This window comes from Helobdella robusta (genome assembly GCF_000326865.2).
Source record: "Helobdella robusta unplaced genomic scaffold HELROscaffold_14, whole genome shotgun sequence".
NCBI lineage: Eukaryota > Metazoa > Annelida > Clitellata > Rhynchobdellida > Glossiphoniidae > Helobdella > Helobdella robusta.
Window position 1 is genome coordinate 1,447,200 of NW_008703782.1, and position 22,683 is coordinate 1,469,882.

The 22,683-nt window shown below is 33.9% G+C and overlaps 4 protein-coding genes across 4 annotated transcripts; 3 read left to right on the plus strand and 1 right to left on the minus strand.

The window, feature by feature from the left end:
• Nucleotides 1–424: 424 nt before the first annotated feature.
• HELRODRAFT_109933 (hypothetical protein) lies at nucleotides 425–5,032 on the minus strand. The gene is made up of 11 exons (XM_009014665.1): nucleotides 4,798–5,032; nucleotides 4,547–4,731; nucleotides 3,974–3,997; nucleotides 3,303–3,794; nucleotides 3,037–3,151; nucleotides 2,618–2,947; nucleotides 2,398–2,463; nucleotides 2,047–2,121; nucleotides 1,618–1,753; nucleotides 1,127–1,244; nucleotides 425–1,013 (listed from the first exon to the last, which is right to left on the minus strand). Exons 1-11 carry the CDS (start codon nucleotides 4,849–4,851, stop codon nucleotides 713–715), a joined length of 1,896 nt encoding a protein of 631 aa, XP_009012913.1. The 5' UTR covers nucleotides 4,852–5,032; the 3' UTR covers nucleotides 425–712.
• Nucleotides 5,033–6,171: 1,139 nt separating this feature from the next.
• HELRODRAFT_168811 (hypothetical protein) lies at nucleotides 6,172–8,256 on the plus strand (the record flags this gene model as incomplete). Its single annotated transcript, XM_009014666.1, has 6 exons — nucleotides 6,172–6,277; nucleotides 6,698–6,823; nucleotides 6,936–7,089; nucleotides 7,797–7,894; nucleotides 8,062–8,112; nucleotides 8,228–8,256. The coding sequence occupies 6 exons, from the start codon at nucleotides 6,172–6,174 to the stop codon at nucleotides 8,254–8,256; spliced, it is 564 nt and encodes a 187-aa protein (XP_009012914.1).
• Nucleotides 8,257–9,360: 1,104 nt separating this feature from the next.
• Nucleotides 9,361–12,705, plus strand: HELRODRAFT_168812 (hypothetical protein; the record flags this gene model as incomplete). Its single annotated transcript, XM_009014667.1, has 7 exons — nucleotides 9,361–9,560; nucleotides 9,840–9,910; nucleotides 10,052–10,156; nucleotides 10,301–10,651; nucleotides 10,816–10,928; nucleotides 11,666–12,076; nucleotides 12,304–12,705. 7 exons carry the CDS (start codon nucleotides 9,361–9,363, stop codon nucleotides 12,703–12,705), a joined length of 1,653 nt encoding a protein of 550 aa, XP_009012915.1.
• A 1,568-nt stretch (nucleotides 12,706–14,273) lies between these two features.
• HELRODRAFT_74403 (hypothetical protein) lies at nucleotides 14,274–19,804 on the plus strand (the record flags this gene model as incomplete). Its single annotated transcript, XM_009014668.1, has 11 exons — nucleotides 14,274–14,457; nucleotides 14,633–14,787; nucleotides 15,258–15,443; nucleotides 15,856–16,018; nucleotides 16,304–16,434; nucleotides 17,325–17,393; nucleotides 17,678–17,853; nucleotides 18,022–18,233; nucleotides 18,475–18,642; nucleotides 19,086–19,282; nucleotides 19,466–19,804. The coding sequence occupies 11 exons, from the start codon at nucleotides 14,274–14,276 to the stop codon at nucleotides 19,802–19,804; spliced, it is 1,980 nt and encodes a 659-aa protein (XP_009012916.1).
• Between the last annotated feature and the right edge of the window lie 2,879 nt (nucleotides 19,805–22,683).

Here is a 22,683-nt window from a genome sequence, read left to right on the forward strand (position 1 = left end):
AACGACGGTTGCAAGTGCTGTGACGTTGTTACAGATTAAGGTAACAAAATATGCTAATTAGGCAATGGTACATAGGCAGCAGTTATCACTTGACTATCATGTACCTGCCCATGCAGAGCACTGACAACAGCTACAGTACAAATTACGGTTTGACACTTAACGTAAACATATTAACGAAATCCTGTAACACTCATTTTTTAAACGAGCATAAAAGTGAAACCAAATAAAACAAAGACTTATAACATCATAAAAATCCAAATCATAAGTTTAACAGACAGATGACGCCAAAAACTTTGTATTTATTTACCTTTTCCAATACTTAAACACGCAAATTTTTTTTTGTTTAATAATAAAAAAGCACACACATACATATATGTGTATATATTAACATCTCCACACACATACATACATACACACGTATAACGTATAAACAAACACACAAGTGCACGTAAACCATCTAAACTCAAACATCAGCAAAAAAATTAAGACATACATTCTTCAAAGAAATCAGACTGACAAGCAATAATTCCAAATATCCCTCCAATCAGCTGTAGATTATGATTAATTAATATAGAGAAAAATATTTTAATGGATATCATTCATTAATCACAAGACCATACAGCTCCTATAACGGCTAAAAAATTTACTAATCATAATTTCATAACAATATAATTGACAAGTAGAAAGATAAGATATAGTTACATATGATGAGTTACATATGATTGTTGTACAGCAACGACGGTTGCAAGAGCTGCGACGATGTTATTGATTCCGGAAACAAGGTATGATAATTCGGCAATGGCACGTATGCGGCAGTTATCACCTGACCAGCAAAGTACCTTCCATGCAGAGCATTGACAACAGCTGCAGCGCTGACCACAGATGGACACTTGACGTAAACATTTCCAGTGTCCGATGCCTCATCAATGACCATGTGTATAAGACCGCCGTGTTTATTGCATTCTTCAATTATGTCATCACGCAACTCCTCTTTCCAGTTTGCTGCATTTTGCCTGCGAGAAACAATTTGACGTTTTTGTAAAATTCATGTTTCATAAATGGTACTTTCTACAAATATTATTGTGAAATTCAAAGAAAATTTTAAAATAACGGAATTGCGACATACTTTTTCAAGTCAAACATGTTGGAGAGCATGAAGCACTGTGTGGCAATGGGAGGAGTTACGGCCTGATTGCTGGCACTGATTGCTGTGGTTGCTGCTGCTGGCAACTGCATTCCGGTGCCTACAGTGATGAATTTTAAATTAATTAAATTATCATAAAATTATTTTAAACTTTAAATCACATCAAAATCTTGTTAAGTAAATTAATCTGGCTAATATCATTTTAAAAACTGAAACTCAGAAGTGTAAGAACACCCTCTATTGTAAAATAAATAAGCAGTCAAAAACACATAAATAAATAAAGCATCCCCAGAGGAAAGATCAAATATACAAACGCAATGTACAAACACATTCAACTTCTCACAAACATAATCAAGACATACAAAGTAATACAAACATACAAAAACTCATACAAACAAAACAAGGCATACTAGTAACACAAACATATACAAAAACTAATTCAAACCGAACCAACACATACAAGAGACACAAACCTTCAGCCAGCTTAGCCATAAGTTGCAGTCTTTCAGTTGGTCCCAGATTGAAACCAGTGGATGTAGAGTGTGTCGGTTTTGGATGCTCGGCATCGAATGTCAGGATTTCTGTCGTCTTCTCTGTCACAAATCCTACCTAAATTATCAACAGTGTAAATATTTTTATTATACAATTTGTAATAGGTCAGGCATTGTGAGCATTGTTGAAAAATAGGCATCAAGGCATTTCATAAACTGGCATAGGCAATAACATTATAATAACACGTTAACAACTCCACAGTAATCATCACAGTATATTATCTAGATTATCACAATCCCAAAAAAAATTCATATCAACCATCATCACAATATCAAATCAACGTCATCATCATTTTTGCCACTTGAATCAGCATCATGAAAATGAGAATAAAAATAATGATCACAAAGTACCTTAATAGCCTTGCCAGCCAGTTGAAATCCATTAAATTGTCCCATTGCTTTCTTGGCATCTTCAGTTAGAGCATACTGTGAGTGAGTTAATGATTGAATGTGAGTGAGTGAGTGAGTGAGTGAGTGAGTGAGTGAATGAGTGCGTGAGTGAATAAATAAGTAACAATATGATGCTGCATAAAGGATGATTATTATGTAACAAATGAATTTAAACAAATCCACATAAATAAGATGACTCTAACAACAATTGAACAACAGATTAAAACAGATATGACAGATGAAATGTACATGAAATAAAAAGGCCGATGATGCAAATACGAAGATGATGAAAATGATGGTGAGAGGACTTACAGTGATGAATCCGTATCCAGCTGACTTGCCTGATGATGGGTCTTTCACTAACTTCAACTCAAGCAACTTACAAATTTAATCACAAAATATTAATAAATATTAGAATTTTAATTAATATCATTCAAAACCATACTGTTATACTGCAACAAATTAATTAAAATCTCATGATTTGTTCTATTATTCTAAAAAATTGTTTAATAAATAGCATTTAAAAGTAAACCTTTCCAAAAGGTTCAAACAATCCAGAAAGCATTTCTTCAGTGATGTTAGGATGCAGAAGACCGACATACAACCTTCCAGGGCCCTCTGGCACAGGAGGAGGTTTTGGAGAAGAACCACCAGCTCCTATGGTAACAGAGGCTGGCTGGTTGGTGCTTGCCTGTCTGTTTCTTTCAGCATGTGCATTCTGAACAATGATGGGCACCCCAAGAAGTTTCTGGCCACTCAATCCTATTGCAAGAGCAACGGACTCGATGTCCCTGAACTCGATGTAGGCTATCCCTTTCGATCTGTGGGACTTGTTATCTAGGATCAGTCGAACGTCTCGTACCTGGTCGAATAAATGAAAAACGAAATTACAATTTGATAAACATAACCATAACAAATAAATATTTTTAAAGAAATGATTGAGAGCCATACCTTTCCAACAGAGGAAAAAAATTCTTCCAGATCTCTCGGGCGGATCCTAGGTGACAGCTGCATGCAGAATACTGTTCTCACATCTCTTTCTTCCACTGTCATTTCAGGAGAATCTCTTGAAGGTTGTTAATTTAAAGATTAACATTTAAAAATCTATCATTTGAATCTAATCAAAATGAAACTAAATTAGTACAAATAACATATTTTTATTGAAAATGACCTAAAATCAAGCTAACCAAGAAGCTAAAATGATAATAACAACAAACCTCTTTCCCCTGGACGATGACCTCCGACGATCTCGACTTCCTCTCCTACTATCATCTTCCAATTTGGCAACATTTCTACCTCTCTCTATTTCCTCTCTCTTTTTTCGTTCTTCTTTTTCTTTTTCTCTTTCCTTCTCCCGTTCCTTCCTACGCTCGTCTCTTTCTTTCTCTCTTTTTTCCTTTTCTTCTTTCTCTTTTTCTCTTTCTTTCTCTCTTTCCCTTTGTCTCTCTTCTCTTTCTCTATCCCTGTGACTTTTGGACTTGTCTCTACTTCTAGACCTGTCTCGATTTCTGGATTTGTCTCTACTTCTAGACCTGTCTCGACTTCCGGATTTATCTCGATTTTTGGACCTGTCTCGACTTCTGGATTTGTCTCGGTTTTTGGACTTGTCTTGACTTCTGGATTTGCCTCGATTTTTGGGCTTGTCTTTATTTCTGGATTTGTCTCGACTTCTCGATTTAGATCTGCTCTTCGATCTGCGTCTTCTGTCACTGAAAATTTATAATTGATTACTAATTTAATGAGGTACTACTAAGTTTATTTTATATTTTTTCCAGAAGTAAAAAAAATTATAAAAATCATGAAAGAATTATTATAAAATTACGTAATTCATTAATAGCAATGCAATCAACAGTAAAATACTAGGTAAAAACTAAAAAACACAACATACCTGTGATTGTCCTTACTTCTTTTTCTGCATTTTAAGAAGAAAAATTAAAAATTTTTTTTAAAAAAAAGAGTTGTAGCAACGAACAAAATCCTAAACAGAATAAAAAACAAAAGAACATAAATAAACAAGTGATGACGAGTAGAATGATGGCCATGATGTCATACCTTCGAACATTGTTTGGCTAGTACATATAATATAAGAAGTAAGATTCAGATCATGATTGGGGCCTGTTCGTTGTTATGTGGTTGGTGATTGCTTAGTGGGGATGGTGGTTGTGAAGAATTCATTGATGAGAATGAATGAATGTTAGGTTGTGTATGTATTTTATGTAATGGAAGAATGGTAATGCTGTCGTTCAATTGGCACTAGTACACTTATCTGAATTTCTGTGTTTGTCAGTTTAGCGAAAAATGATAATGGGATGATGGTGATAACAGCAAGTGTCATAAGTTGTTAAAGAAATCAATTTTTCAAGTTGAATAACTAAATAATTGCTGTAAAAATTCATGCAAAATCAAAACAACAAACAACATTGGATATTTTGGGGCCATTATAATCAGTAAGTCAACTAACCTTTTTTTCCTGTCATCATCATGATCATCATCTGATCTACGTTTATTACCACGATCTCTTGACTTTCTACGACCATCTCTTTCTTCTGATTTTCGCTTCCTGTCATCTGATTTTTTACTGTCTGATGATTTCTTTTTATCATCCGTTTTTCTGTCAGATTTCTTTGACCTTTCTCCATTTCTTTCCTATGAACAAAATTATTAGTTAAGTTAATAAATTAAAATTTTTGTAAAAAATAAATTGACTCTTACAGATTTTTTGAACGCATCTTCAAGCAAAGCATCGATGTCCAATTCGTCGGCCATTTTGTCTACTTTGTTTTGTTGATCCTTCCTGAATTCACTTTCCGTTTTTTAAATATAAATGCCAACATAAAAAGAACAAACTTTAAACAAATTTGTTCTTATAACAAAACCGCAAACAAAATCCCTTTTTTATATATCCTAATGGATCAAATTCGGCAAATTAACGCGAACACAAAACAAATGGCGAAATGGAAGCAAGAGAAGCTCGATGTCTTCACAACACAACTTCGGCTAGAAATACCGTAAAGAACCCAGAACTAATAACTAAATTAATAAACAACGTGAATTAAAACCATGGATATATATATATATATATATATATAGATCCATGTTAAAACACAGATATTGTTTACGCCGTTTACGCAGTAAAAACATAGACAAAAATTTAAAAATTTTTACTATCTGATGATTAAAAAATATAAAAATTTAAAAAAAGATAATAGAAGATTTTGTTCACGTTTGCATTTTTTAAATGTAATCACTTGTAATAAATTTTTTGTCTGCCACAACCTTATATCCATATATGCAGAATTTTCATCTCTTGTTCCAAGTAAAACATAATGTATACATAAAGTACACGATAAGAACGAGCCATTCTAATTTAAATTTCATGCTGCATGAAGATTAGTTTTAAAAATTGTTTAATCGTTATTCGTCCTCACTAATTAATATCAATTTACTTATATAATAAAAATATTAATAAATGTATATGAAATATATATAAATGGCATTTTATCAATGTAACTTATTTTAATAATTGTCAAATAAAGCGTTAGTGTAAAATATTTTCTACTTTTATTAATAATTTTAAGGTGTGTTTTTATGCACACAATAAGTTTTTGATTGATATCACCTGTGAGCAAAACATTTGGAATTCCCAAGTTTTCGATATCGGCTATTTATAGAAATCGAAAAGTCTCAAGATTTTGTTTGTAGCGAAACCAGCAGGTAATCTGTGTGTATGTGTATATATGTTCATACGTATCTCTCTCTATATATATATTATGAAATAATAATCAGTTTTTATTTAAATTGTAAAGTTTAAAATTCCTTTCAAGTGTGTGATATCAAATTTGATATCAATTTGAAGAATAATAAACATTCATATTTTTTTAAGAAAAGCTCTGACAGTTTGAGAAATCGAAAGTAGCTAAAAATAAAATTAAATATTTTAGGTCGGTAGTTTTAAAATTTTAATTTAATAAAGTTAATTAAATCTTTTACCAAATTTACCAAATAATAAGTCATTGTTAAAAAATAAACTTGGAACACAAAAATATTTTAAGTAACGACAATAAGTCTTCTCTGAAGTAAATTGAAATGGCGGAGGAAGGCCACAAAGATGTGGTAATGTATTTTAGAAAAACTATTTTGAATGATCTAGATTGCTCTTACATCCTAACTCATCTCATCAAGGAGATTGAAGGTATCTTTTTTGTTCCATATCTTGTTCTCTTGCACTGGCTAACTTAGAAAATATAGAATAATTTTTAAAATTTGCACATTCTCAATCTAAATCTAACCTAAACGTCCCGGTTTACGATCGTCTTCTTGTTCTCATTTCTTCTTTACTCGTGTTAAACACTCTTTTGCTAAATCTGCATTTGCTTTTTCTGGCCCTTTTCTCATGAATTCTCTACCTACTTCTCTGACTACTTCTCCATCACTTACGAAGTTCAGAGCGGATCTCAGACCCATCTGTTGGCAAAATTCATTGAGGAAAGCTATTGAACATCGCGGAAATAGCGCTTTATAAGCTAATTGATTGATTGATTGGTTTTTATTTTAGGATTATTAAAGTTATTTTTCATGTTATTTAAAACAAAATTTCATTTTTTTCCTTTAGAAGAGCAGTTTAATTTGATGCTGTCACAAAATGGGAAAAAATTAAATGAAATGTTTTACAAATGGCTGTTGAATAATGTTGATGGGAGAATTTATCAAATAATTCTTGACGCTCTCAAGTCCAATGGTTTTTATTTGGTTTCAATTTTGATTAATTATTTTAATTAAAAATTTGTTTAAAATTTTTCAATAAATTTGAAAATATATGATCTAAATATTACGTAATTATTCAAAAACAGGCTCTGTTAAAATGTACAAACAATTAAATTTTGATGACTTGAATATTAATGATAAGGAAATCTTCAGAGAAATTATTTTTAAAAGAATAAAGCATTTGCGTAGAATTGATTACAAAAAGCTTGTAACCAAACTGCATGAGAAAGATGTCATCAAGTTTGTTCCTTTCACATTTTTTTAAATAATTTTTTTTTGAATCACTGAAATTACTGCTTTTGTTAAAAGACTTTATCTTCTGTCAAATTATAAAGTGAATATACAAATTGCAAAATTTCAGTGTAACAGAAACCAATGAATGGATCAGAAGAAATGGATCAATGCATCAATTCATTAGTTTCATTAGCAGGTTGGATAAAAATCTTTATATTTATATATTTAAATTCAAGTTGTATAAACGTTGAATTTTATTCTGCTTTCAAAACAAACAGTTGCTTGGTTGTAGGACAGTTAATCAGTTCAGTTCAGTTTAGTGCTTAGTCATCTCAAGCCATTAGCTACCCTTTAATTTAGAGGGTGGCCGTCAAAAGCCCCGTAATCGATCTCTTGAAGGCCCGTTAACTCAAACTGTTAAATGGCCTTTGAGGCTGCCAGCGACCGGTCATTAATGTTTAGCTGTGTGGGTACCCGTTTCAAATGCAAACGATGTCCTGATAATTATTCTCTACTCAACCAACTGTGTATTGATACAATCAATTTTACTCATACATGCGTATTTAATGTTCATTTTGTTTTTTTAGCAAACTTTTTAAATTACTGTTAAACAAAAGTGCTACCAAAATGCGTTTAAAAAAAAATTAATTTCTACCAAACACCTACTAACCGCCTTCAAACGACCCACACCATAACCAATCTGCCAATCAAAGTCACAAAGAGAATTGGTTCTTGGAATTGGTTAAGTGTCTGAAAGAGATGAAAGAGTTGGAAGCCCTGAATGCCTTAAGTCCTCTACTCCTCTCATCGAGTCGGTACATGTCTGCTCTTATGTTACTTGCTACTGATGTTACATTTAGATTGATAATTTTAGAGATATTGTTGTCGGAAAATGTTTATTAAAAATATGAGATGTTAATTTAGAGACGAGGCTTATTACAGTTTTATTGATTAAATTTTCTACATTTCAACTGACAGACTCTGAAGAGAGCTTGTTGATTGCAATTCAAAATTTCGATTATCAAGAAGGTAATTCGTTCTTTTCTTTAATTTCATCCCGTTTAGTTTCACATCAGCACATGCACCACCACACATCATTCTTTTCCATTTTTATTTATTTATTTATTTATTCACAAACAACCAGAGGATCTAAAAGACCACTTACCTAGTTGATAAAAAAGAAAAACAATTTCTCTAAACGTAACGTCAAGAAGAATAAATCTACATAAAAATATTATTGTCGCTATCATCAATCAACATCATCACACAAGCAATCAGTATGGCAAAGAACTTAACTAATAAATGTAAACACAGATTTCGCTTTCAAGTTCATTGTTATCCATCAAAAACAAAAAAAAAAATAAATACATATACTTACACATACACTCATACACATATATACACAACATGCACATATATATAGAGAAGTTAATAATGGCATTAAATCACGAATAACATTAACATTTTTATCATAGAGCACAATAATTATGACAACAAACATTAATTTAATAGTTGTTTGATTAGTAAATATTTGGACAAGTCAACAGCCAGTAAGCGATTCTTGAAGACGGCATGAGATGTTGAGGACACCACTTCTTTTGGCAACGCATTCCATATAAGTATGATTTTGTTGCAGAAGAAGTATTTGGCGTTAGTGTTTAATTCACGTAACTTATTCTGATGCCCACGAGTCGACACATACGAAACCGGGATGAATTTCTCAATCAGATCAGTTTGGATATTTTTGTTAAGAATTTTGTATAAAAAGCATAAGTCATAAATTAATCTGCGGTGTTCCAGAGTTTGCATTTTAACTGCTTGTAGTCGAGATAAATACGGTAGATGGTGTAAGGAAGGAATTGATTTCGTGAACCTTCTCTGGACGTTTTCGATTTTTCTCACTTGGTACTTATAATGGGGGTTCCACACAGAGGGACAGTACAATTTTTTCATTAAATTAATAAAATACAGCAATTTTTTCTTGTTAAACGCATTGCAAATGGGGCTGTAAAATTTGTGAGTGGAGCCATAAAATTTGAGGGCAGAGCAGTTTGTGGACGGGGGTTAAACAATTTATGAGCGGAGTCAACAGAGCTGTAATGTAATAAAATCTAATGAACCAAACATATCTTGTTAGTTGAAAACTTAACCAGAACATTGTTAGTTAAACTGAAAAGAATGATTCAATGGAATTTAGATAATTTTTACATGAAAATAATAAAAACCTTAAATAATAAAAAGGTCTTAACCAGAACTTTGTTAGTTAAACTGAAAAGAATGATTCAATGGAATTTAGATTATTTTTACATGGAAATAATAAAAATTCTAGAAGTATCAGAGGAGCTGCGTACCTCTCTGACGAGCGACAAAGCGCGGAACAAGGAACTCTTCCAGATGGTGCACGTTCTACTTCCAAGTTTGGTGAAGGTTGCTGTTGATCCCCTGATCGATTATCTCGTTGATAATGATGTTTTGAGGTTTGTGAGGATGACGATGATGTGATGATCGTGATGATGATGATGATGATCGTGATGATGATGATGATCGTGATGATGATGATGATGTGTCCCGTTGAAAATGATGTTTTAGGGTTTGTGATGATGATGATAGTGGTGATGATGATGATAGTGATGATGATGATGATAGTGGTGATGATGATGATGGCTGTGATTGTGGCGGTAATTGTTTCGTCAAATCACAACATATTATAGAACGAATGCAGTGTTTTAGCTTATTTTCTTTTCAACAAAATGCAGTTCGGAAGACTTAGATGACTTGTGTATCGATTCCAACCTGACGAAGATGACTAGACTGACATTGCATATGGGTCAGAAGTGTGACGGTTTCAAACATTTCATCTCGGCTCTCATTGAATGCAAAGAAAAACGGGCTTTGCGCCTGCTACAAGATGCCATCTCCAATCTCAAACGTTAGTCCTAACCTAACGCTTCTTACTCCACCCACGTAGATGCACTCCCACTACTGAGAATTAATAATTATTTTTATTCGCTGCGTGCAGTTAGCAAGGAAGATTGGGAGAGATCCTACGCCAAGCATTTCGAGATGTTGGAATGTTAGTAGGAGTATTTCATTCAGTTATCAATTCATCTCTCAACTGACAGTTCAATAAAAATGTTTTATATAATTACGTCTAAGCTGCTATTTTAACGTTTATGTTAAGTACAAAACTATCGCATTCAATTCTCCTTCTCTGCAGTTGACTGCGGTCTCGTTGATGACGACCTGCTTGGAAGCTCCCGAAGGCAGTCCCTGTCCTCCCCATTGAGAAATTCATCGGGGCCTCTACCATCATTACCACCATCACAATTATCATCACAACCACCACCACCATCATCATCACAACCACCACCACCATCATCATCTTCGTCATCATTTGTCACGCCTTGTGACGATCCCATAGTAACGAAAGCAGATAACAGTAATGATTGTGTTGATTTGATGAATAACAATCCAGGAGTTAGTAACAGAAGCAATGAACTTAATGATTTGAATGCACCAGTATCGAAAGCAGCTTCATTTCGTCACATCAACAGCTTACAGTTTGATAGTACGTTTTGGCTGTTGATGTTGTTGATGTCGATATTGTTGTTGATGTTGTTGTTGATGTTGTTGATGCTGCCGGGTTTGTTGCAGTTGTTAATAACGGTTATGGTTCTACTTTTTTTTGGGCTGCGTCCAATTCTTCATAATAATTTCTGATATAAAAATTAGGGATGCACCAAAGTTTGGCCCCGGCCAAAATCCGGCTTTTTTTAAATCTGGCCCGGCCGGACTTGGTGGCAGGATTTAGAGCCGGATTTAAGCGTCTATCAACATTTAAAAATGTTATAAATAGAAAAAAATTTTTCATTGAATTCAATTAATTTTATGTCAATAAGTTAAAGGCTAAGCATACATGACACATAATAACAACATCACTAATTGTGAGGTGTGCTGGACAATTTTTTTCATGCTATAACATGGGTTATGCATAAATTATGAGCTGATTTTTGTGTAAAAGAAATTGTGCACGTGTATATACTATATAATTGAAAATTACGAATCATATGGCTGCATAATATATATATATATATATATATATATATATATAAGCATAAGGGCATAAACATAAGCGCATAATTTATGTTAAAGGTTAGGCTAGGCATACATGACACATAATTACAACATCACTTGTGAGGTGAGCTATTCTTTATGCTATAACATGGGTTATGCATAAATTATAAGCTGATCTTTGTGTACAGAATTACAGTGTACACAGCTTATTCATATATTTGAATTAATTAACTATTTGCTTGGTGTTATTTTTTGATGTTCAACATGTAGATAACCGTAAATGTGAGTATTTTTTCTAACATATGTAAAATGGTAACTAAAATCCGGCCCCGGCCGGACTTGAAAAACCTAAATCCGAGGCATCCCTAATAAAAATAAACCACCATCCAATTTTTTCCCCTCGAAAGACGCTGATGATGTAACTGCAAATCAGCAGCAACCACAACAAACACAACAGCCGCAACAACAACAAATGAATTTGTTATCTCCACCGCAACAACAACAACAGATACAACAACAAAACCAAAATACTAAATCTTCGCTGTCTAGCAAAAGTTCAAATATTTCAGTGTCATGTAATTCAAACCTCAACGATGAACTACCATCTTGTGAGCCTACACTCACACTTGATTTAAAAACTGATTTCGATGAACAAGAAACACAACAGCCACAGCTTCAGCAGCAGCAGCCATCTTTTTCCTGCTCTGACAATGGTTGCTCTTCGTGCGTTGGAAAACAAACAACCGTTACATCTAGTTTATCTAGCAACAAAATCAGCAGCGGGTGCAGCAACCACAGCAGTAGCTGCAGTCAGGAATTTGTTCTCATTCCAAATGTTCTCAAAATTAAAAACATGACTGGTGCTAGTAAGGTGGATGTCTTCAGGAAGTTTGAAGCTTTCCATGATTATATAGTAAAGGTGATGTTCATGACGATGATGACGACAATAATGATGTCGATTTTGTTTAAATTTGTCGGTAAAAATGAAATTTCATTGTATTTGGATTGTATGACTTTTTTTCTTAACCTTATTATTATCATTCATCGTTATTATTATTATTATTATTATAGTTATTATTATTATAATTTTTATAATAATAATAATAATTATTATCATTATTATCATTATCTGCCATATTTATTCAGAATAATGTGGAGAAAATAAATAACGACGAGGCTACGATAACGTTTAATAACGGCGAACATGCTCTCCTGTTCATGGACATCTACAAAGGTAGGCGTTCTCTCTATGTACGTTCTTCCATCCCACACCTCGCAATGTACGTACAGTACACACGCCGCATCCCCTACGTACGCTGTTGTACGTTGTTGTACGCTGTTGTACGCCGTTGTTGTACGCTGTTGTACGCCGTTGTTGTACGAGTACTCGTGAGAGTCAAACCGGCGGAGAACCGCAATGCGTTTCGAACCGCCGAGATTTGGGGCAAAAAAAAAGAGATAAATTTTCCGAATACTCACAAACTCATGCATGTGTGGGCCAATATAGAAGGTGACCACGTACAACAAGCTACCGAACTGCACCAATGAAATTTCATTTTAAATACAGGAGCGTGTTGTCGACAAACACGCACACGCACGCACAACACACACACATACACTCTTGTGGTAATATCAGAAATTCACATAGTATGAATATTCATAAACATGCCTAAAATTCTTATTTATTATTATTGTTTTAGTGCATTTTAGAGCTTTTGGGAATTCTTCTGTTTTGTACTAAAGATATGTTCATAATTTTCGCTTCTTTGGAAAATATTTTTTGTTGTGTTTAAAAAATTGGGAAAAAGTGGGAGCAAGTTAAGAAAATAGCAAATAAGAATTTCAGGGAACGTTGTCACAAATGGGAATTCCAGATGGAATTGGGAAGAGATTTCAATTCCCGCTCACCTCTTGTCCAGAATTTTTCTTTTTAATTTTTTATAGTCAAACGCATCATACTCGTATGATGGTCTTTGAGTTTTGGACAGGTAGTATTCGAACCATGCCATCGCGTAATATCAGCCAGAGACATGGCACTCCTACTAATTTAGCTAACATGTCGAGGCGTTTTACAATAGTGAAATAAATTCACGTGCTTAGGTTGAAACCACGTGCTTAAGTTGAATGAAACCACGTGCTAGATTTAAAACCACGTGTTAAAGTTGGCTATAACTACATGCTAAAGTTAAAGCGACGCATTTTTTACGGAATGCAATAGAAAACAAACCACTCAACTTGCGAAGTAAAAAAAAGAGAGAATAATAATAAAGCAATGAACAGATGTTGAAGCGAAATGACGCCATTTAATCCAGGATTTTTCAATTGGAAGAATATCAATTATACACACAATCTAGCTTTGTCTGTTATCGTCATCACATCACATACATACATACACATTTACGATACATACATAATTATATGCAAATTAACATACACACACACACACACATATATATATATATATACATATATATATACATATATATATACATATATACACACATATATATATATATATTTATATATACACACACACATATATATATATATATATATATATATACGTATATATATATAACATAGATTACCTAAGATCTTCCTATATAAATAGATAAATCGTCCTCATAAAAAGTTAAATTAAAAGATATCTTCTCGACAAATTCAGAAGCCTACGAGATAGAAATGGTGTACGGAGCTAAACCTTCAGGTAAGTAATGGTCATCTATATTTTTACGCGCTTATATTTTTATTTCACAGAAATTATTAATAGCACTACGTACAACAAATGAACATTGGAATGGTGATAATGAACTATTATAATGTTAAATCAACTTTGATAATTATCGTTATTTAATAATTTGTCATTAATACATCGATTACATAAAATTAATTAATTATAATTAATTAATTTATTATAATTAATGAAATTGATGTATTCAACTTGGTCTTTGCCAACCATGAATAATATAACCAAGAAATTGTAGTAATTAATTGAGCTACTTCAGCGCGCTTTTTTCAACTCAAAATCTAACGTTTCATTAATTTTTTTGGATTTTAAGCTATCTATAAATTCCTTCCAATTCGTTTATTTCTGTCAATCAAATTTATGTTAATTTATGCAAGCCAATCAATCCCTCCCACTTCCAGGCTGCGATGAAGCGTCCCCAAAAAAGTGTGGACTGGAGCTACGAGGATACCAAATTGAACTGGCCTCGGATGCCATAAAAGGGAGAAACTGCATCATAGTCGCTCCGACTGGGACGGGAAAAACCCACGTAGCGATGTTCATCATAAAGGCAAGTTAATTAACATATTCATGAATTTTCCTTGAAATGCGTGAACACCAGTTATCTAACATATTCCAGCTTTTTATTGATTACGTATTAACGATTTTTATTTGCTAAAATATTTCAGTTTTTAACTTTCAGTTCAATATTATCGCAGGATCACTTAGAACAAGGGAATGACGTTGGAGGCTCGAGAAGGAAGAAGAAGAAGGTGATGTTTGTGGTGCCGACTGTGGCGCTAGTAGAGCAGCAGAAGCGGCTCTTTGAGAAGTACCTCCACGCTGACGTCATCGGCATCAGCGGTGATGTCGAACTCTCGCTAACTGAACTCCTTGAAACTCATGTTCGTATTTTACTATTCGTTTCACTCTTTTTTTTATAATTCTGACAAAACACTGCAGCTTCCAAATCTATCTTTACTTTGAAACAATTGAACTTCTTGCACGGAGACAAACACGCATATCACACGACGCACGTACACATTCGCATGCTTGCCCAAACATCGCATCAGGCTCTCTCAATTTCACACGGGCAGCATTTGAACCAGGTCTGCACGCAACGACATCGCGTCGCATGGCTCCTCTACTGTTTGAGCTGCAATATTTTACTTTGAAATAATTCATTTTGTTAATTTCGTGACAGATTTGGTTTACTTCATTTTTTAAAATTTTAAATTGATTGCATTTTAACAGTTGAAATCGGTTTAATTTACTTCGTTAATTTGATTTTTGTAGTCAATAATATAACTATTACAACCCCTACAAACAACCAATCAAAATTATCCACCTATCTAACCAACCAATCGCAACGCAGACTCTCTTCGTACTGACGCCTCAAATCTTGGAGAACCTACTAAGGAAGGAGAGTTCGCACATGTTGGAGTTGTCGCTGTTAATATTCGACGAATGCCACCACACAAAAAAGGAGCACCCGTACAATGCCATCATGGCCAGGTACCACGAACACCTTGACCTCGATCCTAATTCCGATCTGCCTCAGGTTCGCTAGCTTAATTGCGCTGAAAAAATCTTAAATTTTAATAATAATGATAACTTTAACAATAGTAGTAGTAATAATATTAATAGATGGAGATATGATTCAGTGGAAAAACCACAAATAGGAGGGCAATATGTTAAATAAGGCAATACAATTGAGTTATACAATGTCTGTAAAATATCGTCTGGAAATTTAAGTCTTAGTCGATGTATTAAGCCTAAGTTTTTAAAAATCTTTTTAGAGGTAGAATGAATATGACAATAATAATAATAATAATGTCATTTATATAGCGTCATACCAAGCGCTAGGTACCTTAACCATTACACTATCGCGGAATCCAAATGAAATAATAATAATAATTATTATTATTATTATTTATAATAATTATTATTATTATCATCATCATCAAATACAGATTGTAGGTTTGACTGCTTCAATAGGGGTTGGAAAAGCGAAAGACTCGATACAAGCTATGGATTACATACTTGGTGTGTGTGCCAACCTCAACACGTATTACATCACCACCGTTACGAAGAATGTCCAGGAACTCTCCAAAGCTACTAACAAGCCTGTCGAAGGTCCGTTTTGTTGCTGTTGTTGTTCTTTCGATATTTATCAGGTTTCTCAGGGTAAGGCAGAGTAAGTTGGAATTCTTTCTTGCAACTTTTGCCAAAAAGGCAGTTTCATTCATATATATTTAAATGTTTGCAAGTATGGCGCAAGTCTCGCATCATACGCCACCTGATTTTGGATTTCGCTGCGATGGCATTTGAATCCAGTCAACGCGCAACGAATACCGCAAGAGACTGCGCTCTTACCTTCTGAGCTAATTCGCCTCAATTATTCATATCGTCTTAAAACAGAGACGGAGGAGTGCTCTGGACGAAAATACGACCCATTTGGTAATATGATCAATGAAGTCATGTCGAACATTGAAATGATGATTCAGATGCCACCTAAAGGTAATGATGATGATGTCGAGGGAGATGATGATGTCGATGATGATGATGATGGAGATGATGATGATGATGATGATGATAGAGATGATGAGGATGGAGATGATGGTGATGATGATGATGGAGATGATGATTATGATGATGATGGAGATGACGATGATGTTATTTGAATGTTGCTATTGTTATCTCGATTTTTCAGACCTACACTTGAAGTTCGATGATAACCTGGCTAGGGAATTCAAACCGCCCTCCGACAGAGGTTCGATAAATATGTACTATAGATAATAAAATGATATCGTATACTAAATTTATGATAACAATTATGATAAGTAGTAGTAGAATTAGTCGGAGTATAATATTGATAACAATTATGATGACGATAGTAGGAATAGTAGTAGCAGCAGTAGTAGCAGCAGCAGTAGTAGTAGTAGCAGCAATAGAAGTAGCAGAAGTAGAAGTAGCAGCAGTAGAAGTAGCAGCAGTAGAAGTAGCAGCAGTAGTAGTAGCAGCTGTAGTAGTAGCAGTAGTAGTAGTAGCAGCTGTAGCTGTAGTAGTAGTAATATGAGTAGAGGTAGTGTTAGTTAGTAGTGTTACATTGCAATGAATAAAACAGCAACTACGATGATGATGATGTGATGATGACGACGACGTTGATGATGATGCTGCTGCTGCTGCTGATGAGATAATGATAACGATGATAATGATGATGATGATGACGATGATGATGTGATAATGATAATGCTGATGATGTGATAATGATAACGATGATTATGGTGATGGTGGTGACGATGATGATGATAACGATGATGCTGATAATTTGATAATGATAACGACGATGATGATGAGGATATCAATGATATTGATGATGATAACGATGATGATGATAATGATGATTAAAAGGTTGTGACCCGTACACCCAATGGCTGAGCAGATTGTTCAATGGCATTTGTGCTACATACGACCAGAGGACGAGGCAATATTTTGTATCATGCTATCAGTTCCTCCACGTAAGAATTTTTTTCATTCATTCATTCATTCATTCATTCGCTCATTCGTTCGTTTATTTATTTGTTAAATCATTCACTCATTTATTCATTCGTTCGTTTGTTCATTCTTTCGTTCGTTCATTTATTTGTTTTAAAATTTATCTTCGTCATAATTATTATTACGGAGCATCTTATCAATTTTCCTAACAACATCTTCGAATATTATTCTACGGATTTGTTTAATTGTTTCAAACGAGAATAATATTTTAAAAACTTTCAAACGAACGACTGTCAGATCTACAACAACGCCCTGATGATAAATGCCGACTGCCGAACTAAAGACGCCGTCAACTTCATCCGGACGAAAGTTGGAGAATTTGAAGACACTCCCACCGGCAATTCAAACAACCAGACCACAATCTCACTGATGAATAATTGGCAAAGTACGTCTGTAACCCTACCTAGCTATCAGTCCTATTTAGTTATAAATCGGATAATAAATTTTCACATTTTATTTTCATTTATATTATTTAAATTCACAATTTAATTAAATTATTTAAATTCACAACAAAATTTAAAACCACCTACCCCAACTGCACAATCCTAACAAGGCATATACCCAAAAATGGAGAAAATCAGTCAGAACGATTTCTATGACAATCCAAAATTAGAGTTAATAAAATCCAAATTGATCAAGCAATACAAGCAAAACGAGGATTCCAGGTGTATAATGTTCTGCAAGACTAGAGACATGACCGTGGCTCTGAAAAATTGGATGAACGAAACTGAAGAATTGAAGTCACTCAATGCAACGAATCTTGTTGGCACTAACGCTCCTGCTTATAAAGCCGGTTGGGTGTTTAATTTTATTATTGATTTTTTAAAAAATTTTAAACGTTAAAAATGATGAGTTATTGATCGATTGTTTGAAATGGTGAATAGTTTAGCAGTCACTAATTTAAGAAAATAGTTGGTAAGACACTTTAAAAGCGATTTTTAATTCATCCATTTCATGAAAGAGTAAAAAATGTATCACCGTCTATACTTTAAACACCACAAATAATAATTTTTTTTATTCCTCTTCCGTTGAAGGTCAGACGAGTGCCCAGCAGGAAGATGTTCTCAAATATTTCAAGAACGGCAAACACAAACTGATCATCGCGACTACCGTGGCAGAGGAAGGGCTGGACGTACAGAAGTGCAACTTGGTACTCAGGTATGAACATGTGACCAACAGCATCGCCAGGGTCCAGTGCAGAGGTCGGCTACTATTCTATTGAAAACTTCATTTATTGCTTCCTATCTTGTCAATGTGCCAGTTTATCGCAATACTTTTTACAAAATGTTTGTTTTCAAGCTTGTAAGTTTCAAGTATTAAGTCGTCTATGTTTCATACGCGCCATCGATTAATGATATCTCCGCCAAATCTTTGTCCTTTTGAACTCAATCAACTACATACATGTTTTGTTGACTGGTCAGTTTCAAATTTGAGGTGATATTTATCAAAACGTTCAGCCTGAATAATTTGAACTGTATATTATTTTATAGTTCTAACATGTTAAACACTTTTATACAATTCTCTTTTTCAAAGTATATCTCAGATAGGTTAGCAACGAACAAATACACGTGAATCAGTACATACATACACATTGAATATGATAACACTGCAACGGCAACGACGACACATAATTTAACCAACACAGGCAGGGCTAGAGCAGAGAATGCAGCCAGTTGCTTGATAGCCGAACGCGGTCGTGGCATCGCCATGAAAGAAAAAATTAACGAGATCAGAGAGAGAATGATGACTGTTGCGATCAAACGAATCCAAGAAATGAATTTTGAAGAGAGGCGGAGGTGTATTAAGACCATGCAACATAGAGCAAAAGCTAGTTTTCAATACGTTTTTTAAGTTCTTTTCGAATTGATGATAATAATTATATCGTTTGCAGATTTTATTTTTAGTCCTGAGATTTCAAATTTACTTTCAGTTAAAGAAGTAACGTGTGGAGGTTTATGTGTTGGGAAGTAACAAGTTGAATTTTTTTTTCAGACTGAAAGGAGAATGGCAGCCTATGGCAAGAAGATATCAGAGGAGTTGAAGAAAATTAAATTGCATCAAAATTTGTACGAAATTCGCTGTTCTAAATGTGATTCACTTGGTTCCTTGTCCGATAAGGTGAGAAAGATTGAGAACTCGCATCACGTAGTCATAGACCCAAGCATGAAGGACCGTGTTATTATAAAACCATACCCACAAACTGAAAATATCTCACCAACTTTTGAAAGAAGTGGAAAAATTTACTGCAAGGAATGTAACAGCGATTGGGGAATCATGGCTAGCTACAACGGTGTGTCCTTTCCGGTTATTAAGGTTTGTGGTCACGGCTTTTCTTTTTCCTTCATGACTAGTTTTAATTTTTAATTTAACGCACATGATATAATAATAATAATTAATAATAATAATTAGTAATTTGACGCACATAAAATATTTCTAGATAATAAGTTTCGTGGTGAAATGTGAGAACCCGCCCACCCAAAAACACTACAAAAAGTGGAAGGACGTTCCATTCATGGTGGAATCTCTGAGTGTTAATGAACTTGACGAGATGGCTGACGGAGACATTTACAGGCAATACCTCGTTAACACTTCACGAAATGTTTCAGAATCATCGAACGAGGATGAAAAATTTATGGAAGATAATGCTGGTAGTGATACGAGCTTCGAAGATTAACATATATATATATATATATATATATATATATATATATATATCCAGATACATTGTAGTATATTATATTCCATTATACACATGCACGTATATATTTATTTATTTAATTATTTACTCAATATTTTGCTCACATTTAGTTGTTGAAAACTATTTATTAATAAATAAACGATCTGGGCTTGATGGGTAATACTTATATGGTTGAATGCGTATACTTAGAATACCATGACATTGAAACTAAGATAATGTCTCGTGGCAGGCTATAGATCGCATCTCCAGGCCGTCGCTGAAAAAAATCGCGCAACCGTCTTCCAGTGTGCACATTTCCGTTTGTAACTGTACTACTTTTAAACCAGTTCTTCTGACTGATGTCGCGTCTGTTCTTATTTAAAAATGAAAATAATAATAAATTTAATATTTTTCATACTTTTGTATTTGGCGTTTGGTTGGATAGAACTTGATTCGAAAACAGTGAAAGATTTAAATAAGTTGTCGCTTCATGTCAAAGATCCCCACTTCATATTGATATCTCACAGTGTCCAGATTCCGTGCGTCAATGAAAACGTTTCCGTGCAGGTGTACACCGGTTTGGCCGACAACAACGTCACGTGGATCGATTCTGAAGGACAGCCGGTAATTTAAATTATGTTAATTATCAGCTCAGTTTTATGGCTAACATTATTTTCTTACTGTTTAGCTTTAGTTTAGCTTTAGTTTAGTTTAGAAGAGAGCTTTTATTTTATAATAAGTAAGTTTTTTAAATTCTACTTAAAACATTGCTAAAATCTAAATTTAACTTTATTTTCGGTTTTATTGACAGATTATTGGTGACAAACGTCTTTTAAAGAATGAGACATATTCACTGTTTCTATCTCATGTTCAGCCAGAGGATTCTCGAAGAATATTCTGTCTAATAAACTACAAGCAGAAAATAGAACACTACATTATCACATACGATGTACCACATGTCAGATTAGAGTTTACTTTTCAGTATGACACTGCTTTGTGTTCTGAACCACTGCTGAGAGAGAAGCAGTTATATTGGGAGAATTTGATTGAGCACAATGAGATTTCACTTCACCATGGGTTACTGTACACTGTATCCAGAAGAACCTGTTTTTTCACAAACAAGAGAGCTTATTCTCAGGCTTTGTATGTCATTTCTTGTGAAGATAGATTGAAAGATTTTAAAACCACTTGCTCAACTTTGGAATGCTACTTTACAAACACATCAAACAGATTACTGAATGCATCTATTGCTAGTGCTAGAAGGTGGAGAGAAATTGAGGAAGACCCCAAAAGGTATCCTGATGTTGTTGACGAGTATGATAGAGTAAAAGAATTCACCTTGACAGATGATCCTATGACGACCAGTTTTGCCAATGAATGTCCAAATAGATTTGAGTTGGTTAATGGCGTCTTGTGTATACCATGCCTCTCTGGAAGATATTACAACAATATCACACTGAATTGTTCTGACTGTCCTCTCAACAGCTTCCAACCATTTGATATGATGACTGAATGTTTTACATGTCCCAGAAATATGGAAACAAATACAACAGGTTGTTATTCCGTCAGGCAGTGCACACCAATGAAATCAAAGGTTGAGGTGTTTGTGAGGAATCATTATAAAATGCTTGCTGTGGTTGCAATTATTTTGGTTGGCTGTTTTCTTTTTGCCTGGTGTTTCGTTGAAAGGAAAAAAAGAATAGAAAAAGAAGAGGAACAAAAACGGAAGAAGGCCAAAAAACTTTCTAAACACAGAGTTCCAGCGGAAATTGATTTTCCCGGAAAAAGAGAATATTACGTTAGTCCAAAGAAGAAAATAATTGAGATTCCAAGGGCTGATTTCTTGATTAGTGCTCAAGAAAAAAGAAGCAAAGTCCAACCGAAATTTGTTCACACATTCAAATTTTAAGAATTTTTGTTGTAAAATTTTGTCAGTATATTCAAATCTTTCAAGTGTTTGCATTTAATAAAAGATTTTTTTTATAAATACTCAGCTGTCCACGATTTTTTAAATGACTTCAGCAATTGCACAGATATTTAAACATCTTATTTTCCTACGTCATGTATTAATTAATGCTCGTCCTTCTTGCGGACTGGTTCTCCGAAGACGAGAATTTTTCAAAATCAATATTGTTTCATGATGATATAACTTATTTTAAGCGCTAATGTTGACGCGGTAGGAGCCGAATGTTTTATTCCTCGCTTTTAGAGAAATTATTGTCGGAAGAAAATTTTTGTTCCGTCAATAATTTAAAAATTTATTAACAAAAGAGTTATTTAGGAAAAATGCAAAATATGTGGCAAGCGAAAAATTGCTCATTTTCAATCCAATTTCATCGTCGTATTCAATCCATTCTGTGTAACAGATGTGTAATACAACCTGTTGTATTTGTTTCCATATTTCTGGGACATGTAAAAACATTCAGTTAAAAAGTGAATTGTACAGTAGGTACTACTATTGAAAAAGTTGAATGTAGTTTGGTTGCATTGTGTTTTTTAATAATATGTCTGTTGTTTGCCTGGCTGCACGTTGCATTACATCGTTGCATGTTATTAAATTTACTGT

Bases quoted from the DNA above. Each gene is read 5' to 3' on its own strand.
- HELRODRAFT_109933 (XM_009014665.1), bottom strand. From the start codon at position 4,851: ATGGCCGACGAATTGGACATCGATGCTTTGCTTGAAGATGCGTTCAAA. The intron at 2,122-2,397 runs GTAAGTCCTCTC...ACTCACTCACAG, and splicing joins CTGGATACGGATTCATCACT to TATGCTCTAACTGAAGATGC. The intron at 1,245-1,617 runs GTTTGTGTCTCT...TCATCACTGTAG, and splicing joins TATGGCTAAGCTGGCTGAAG to GCACCGGAATGCAGTTGCCA.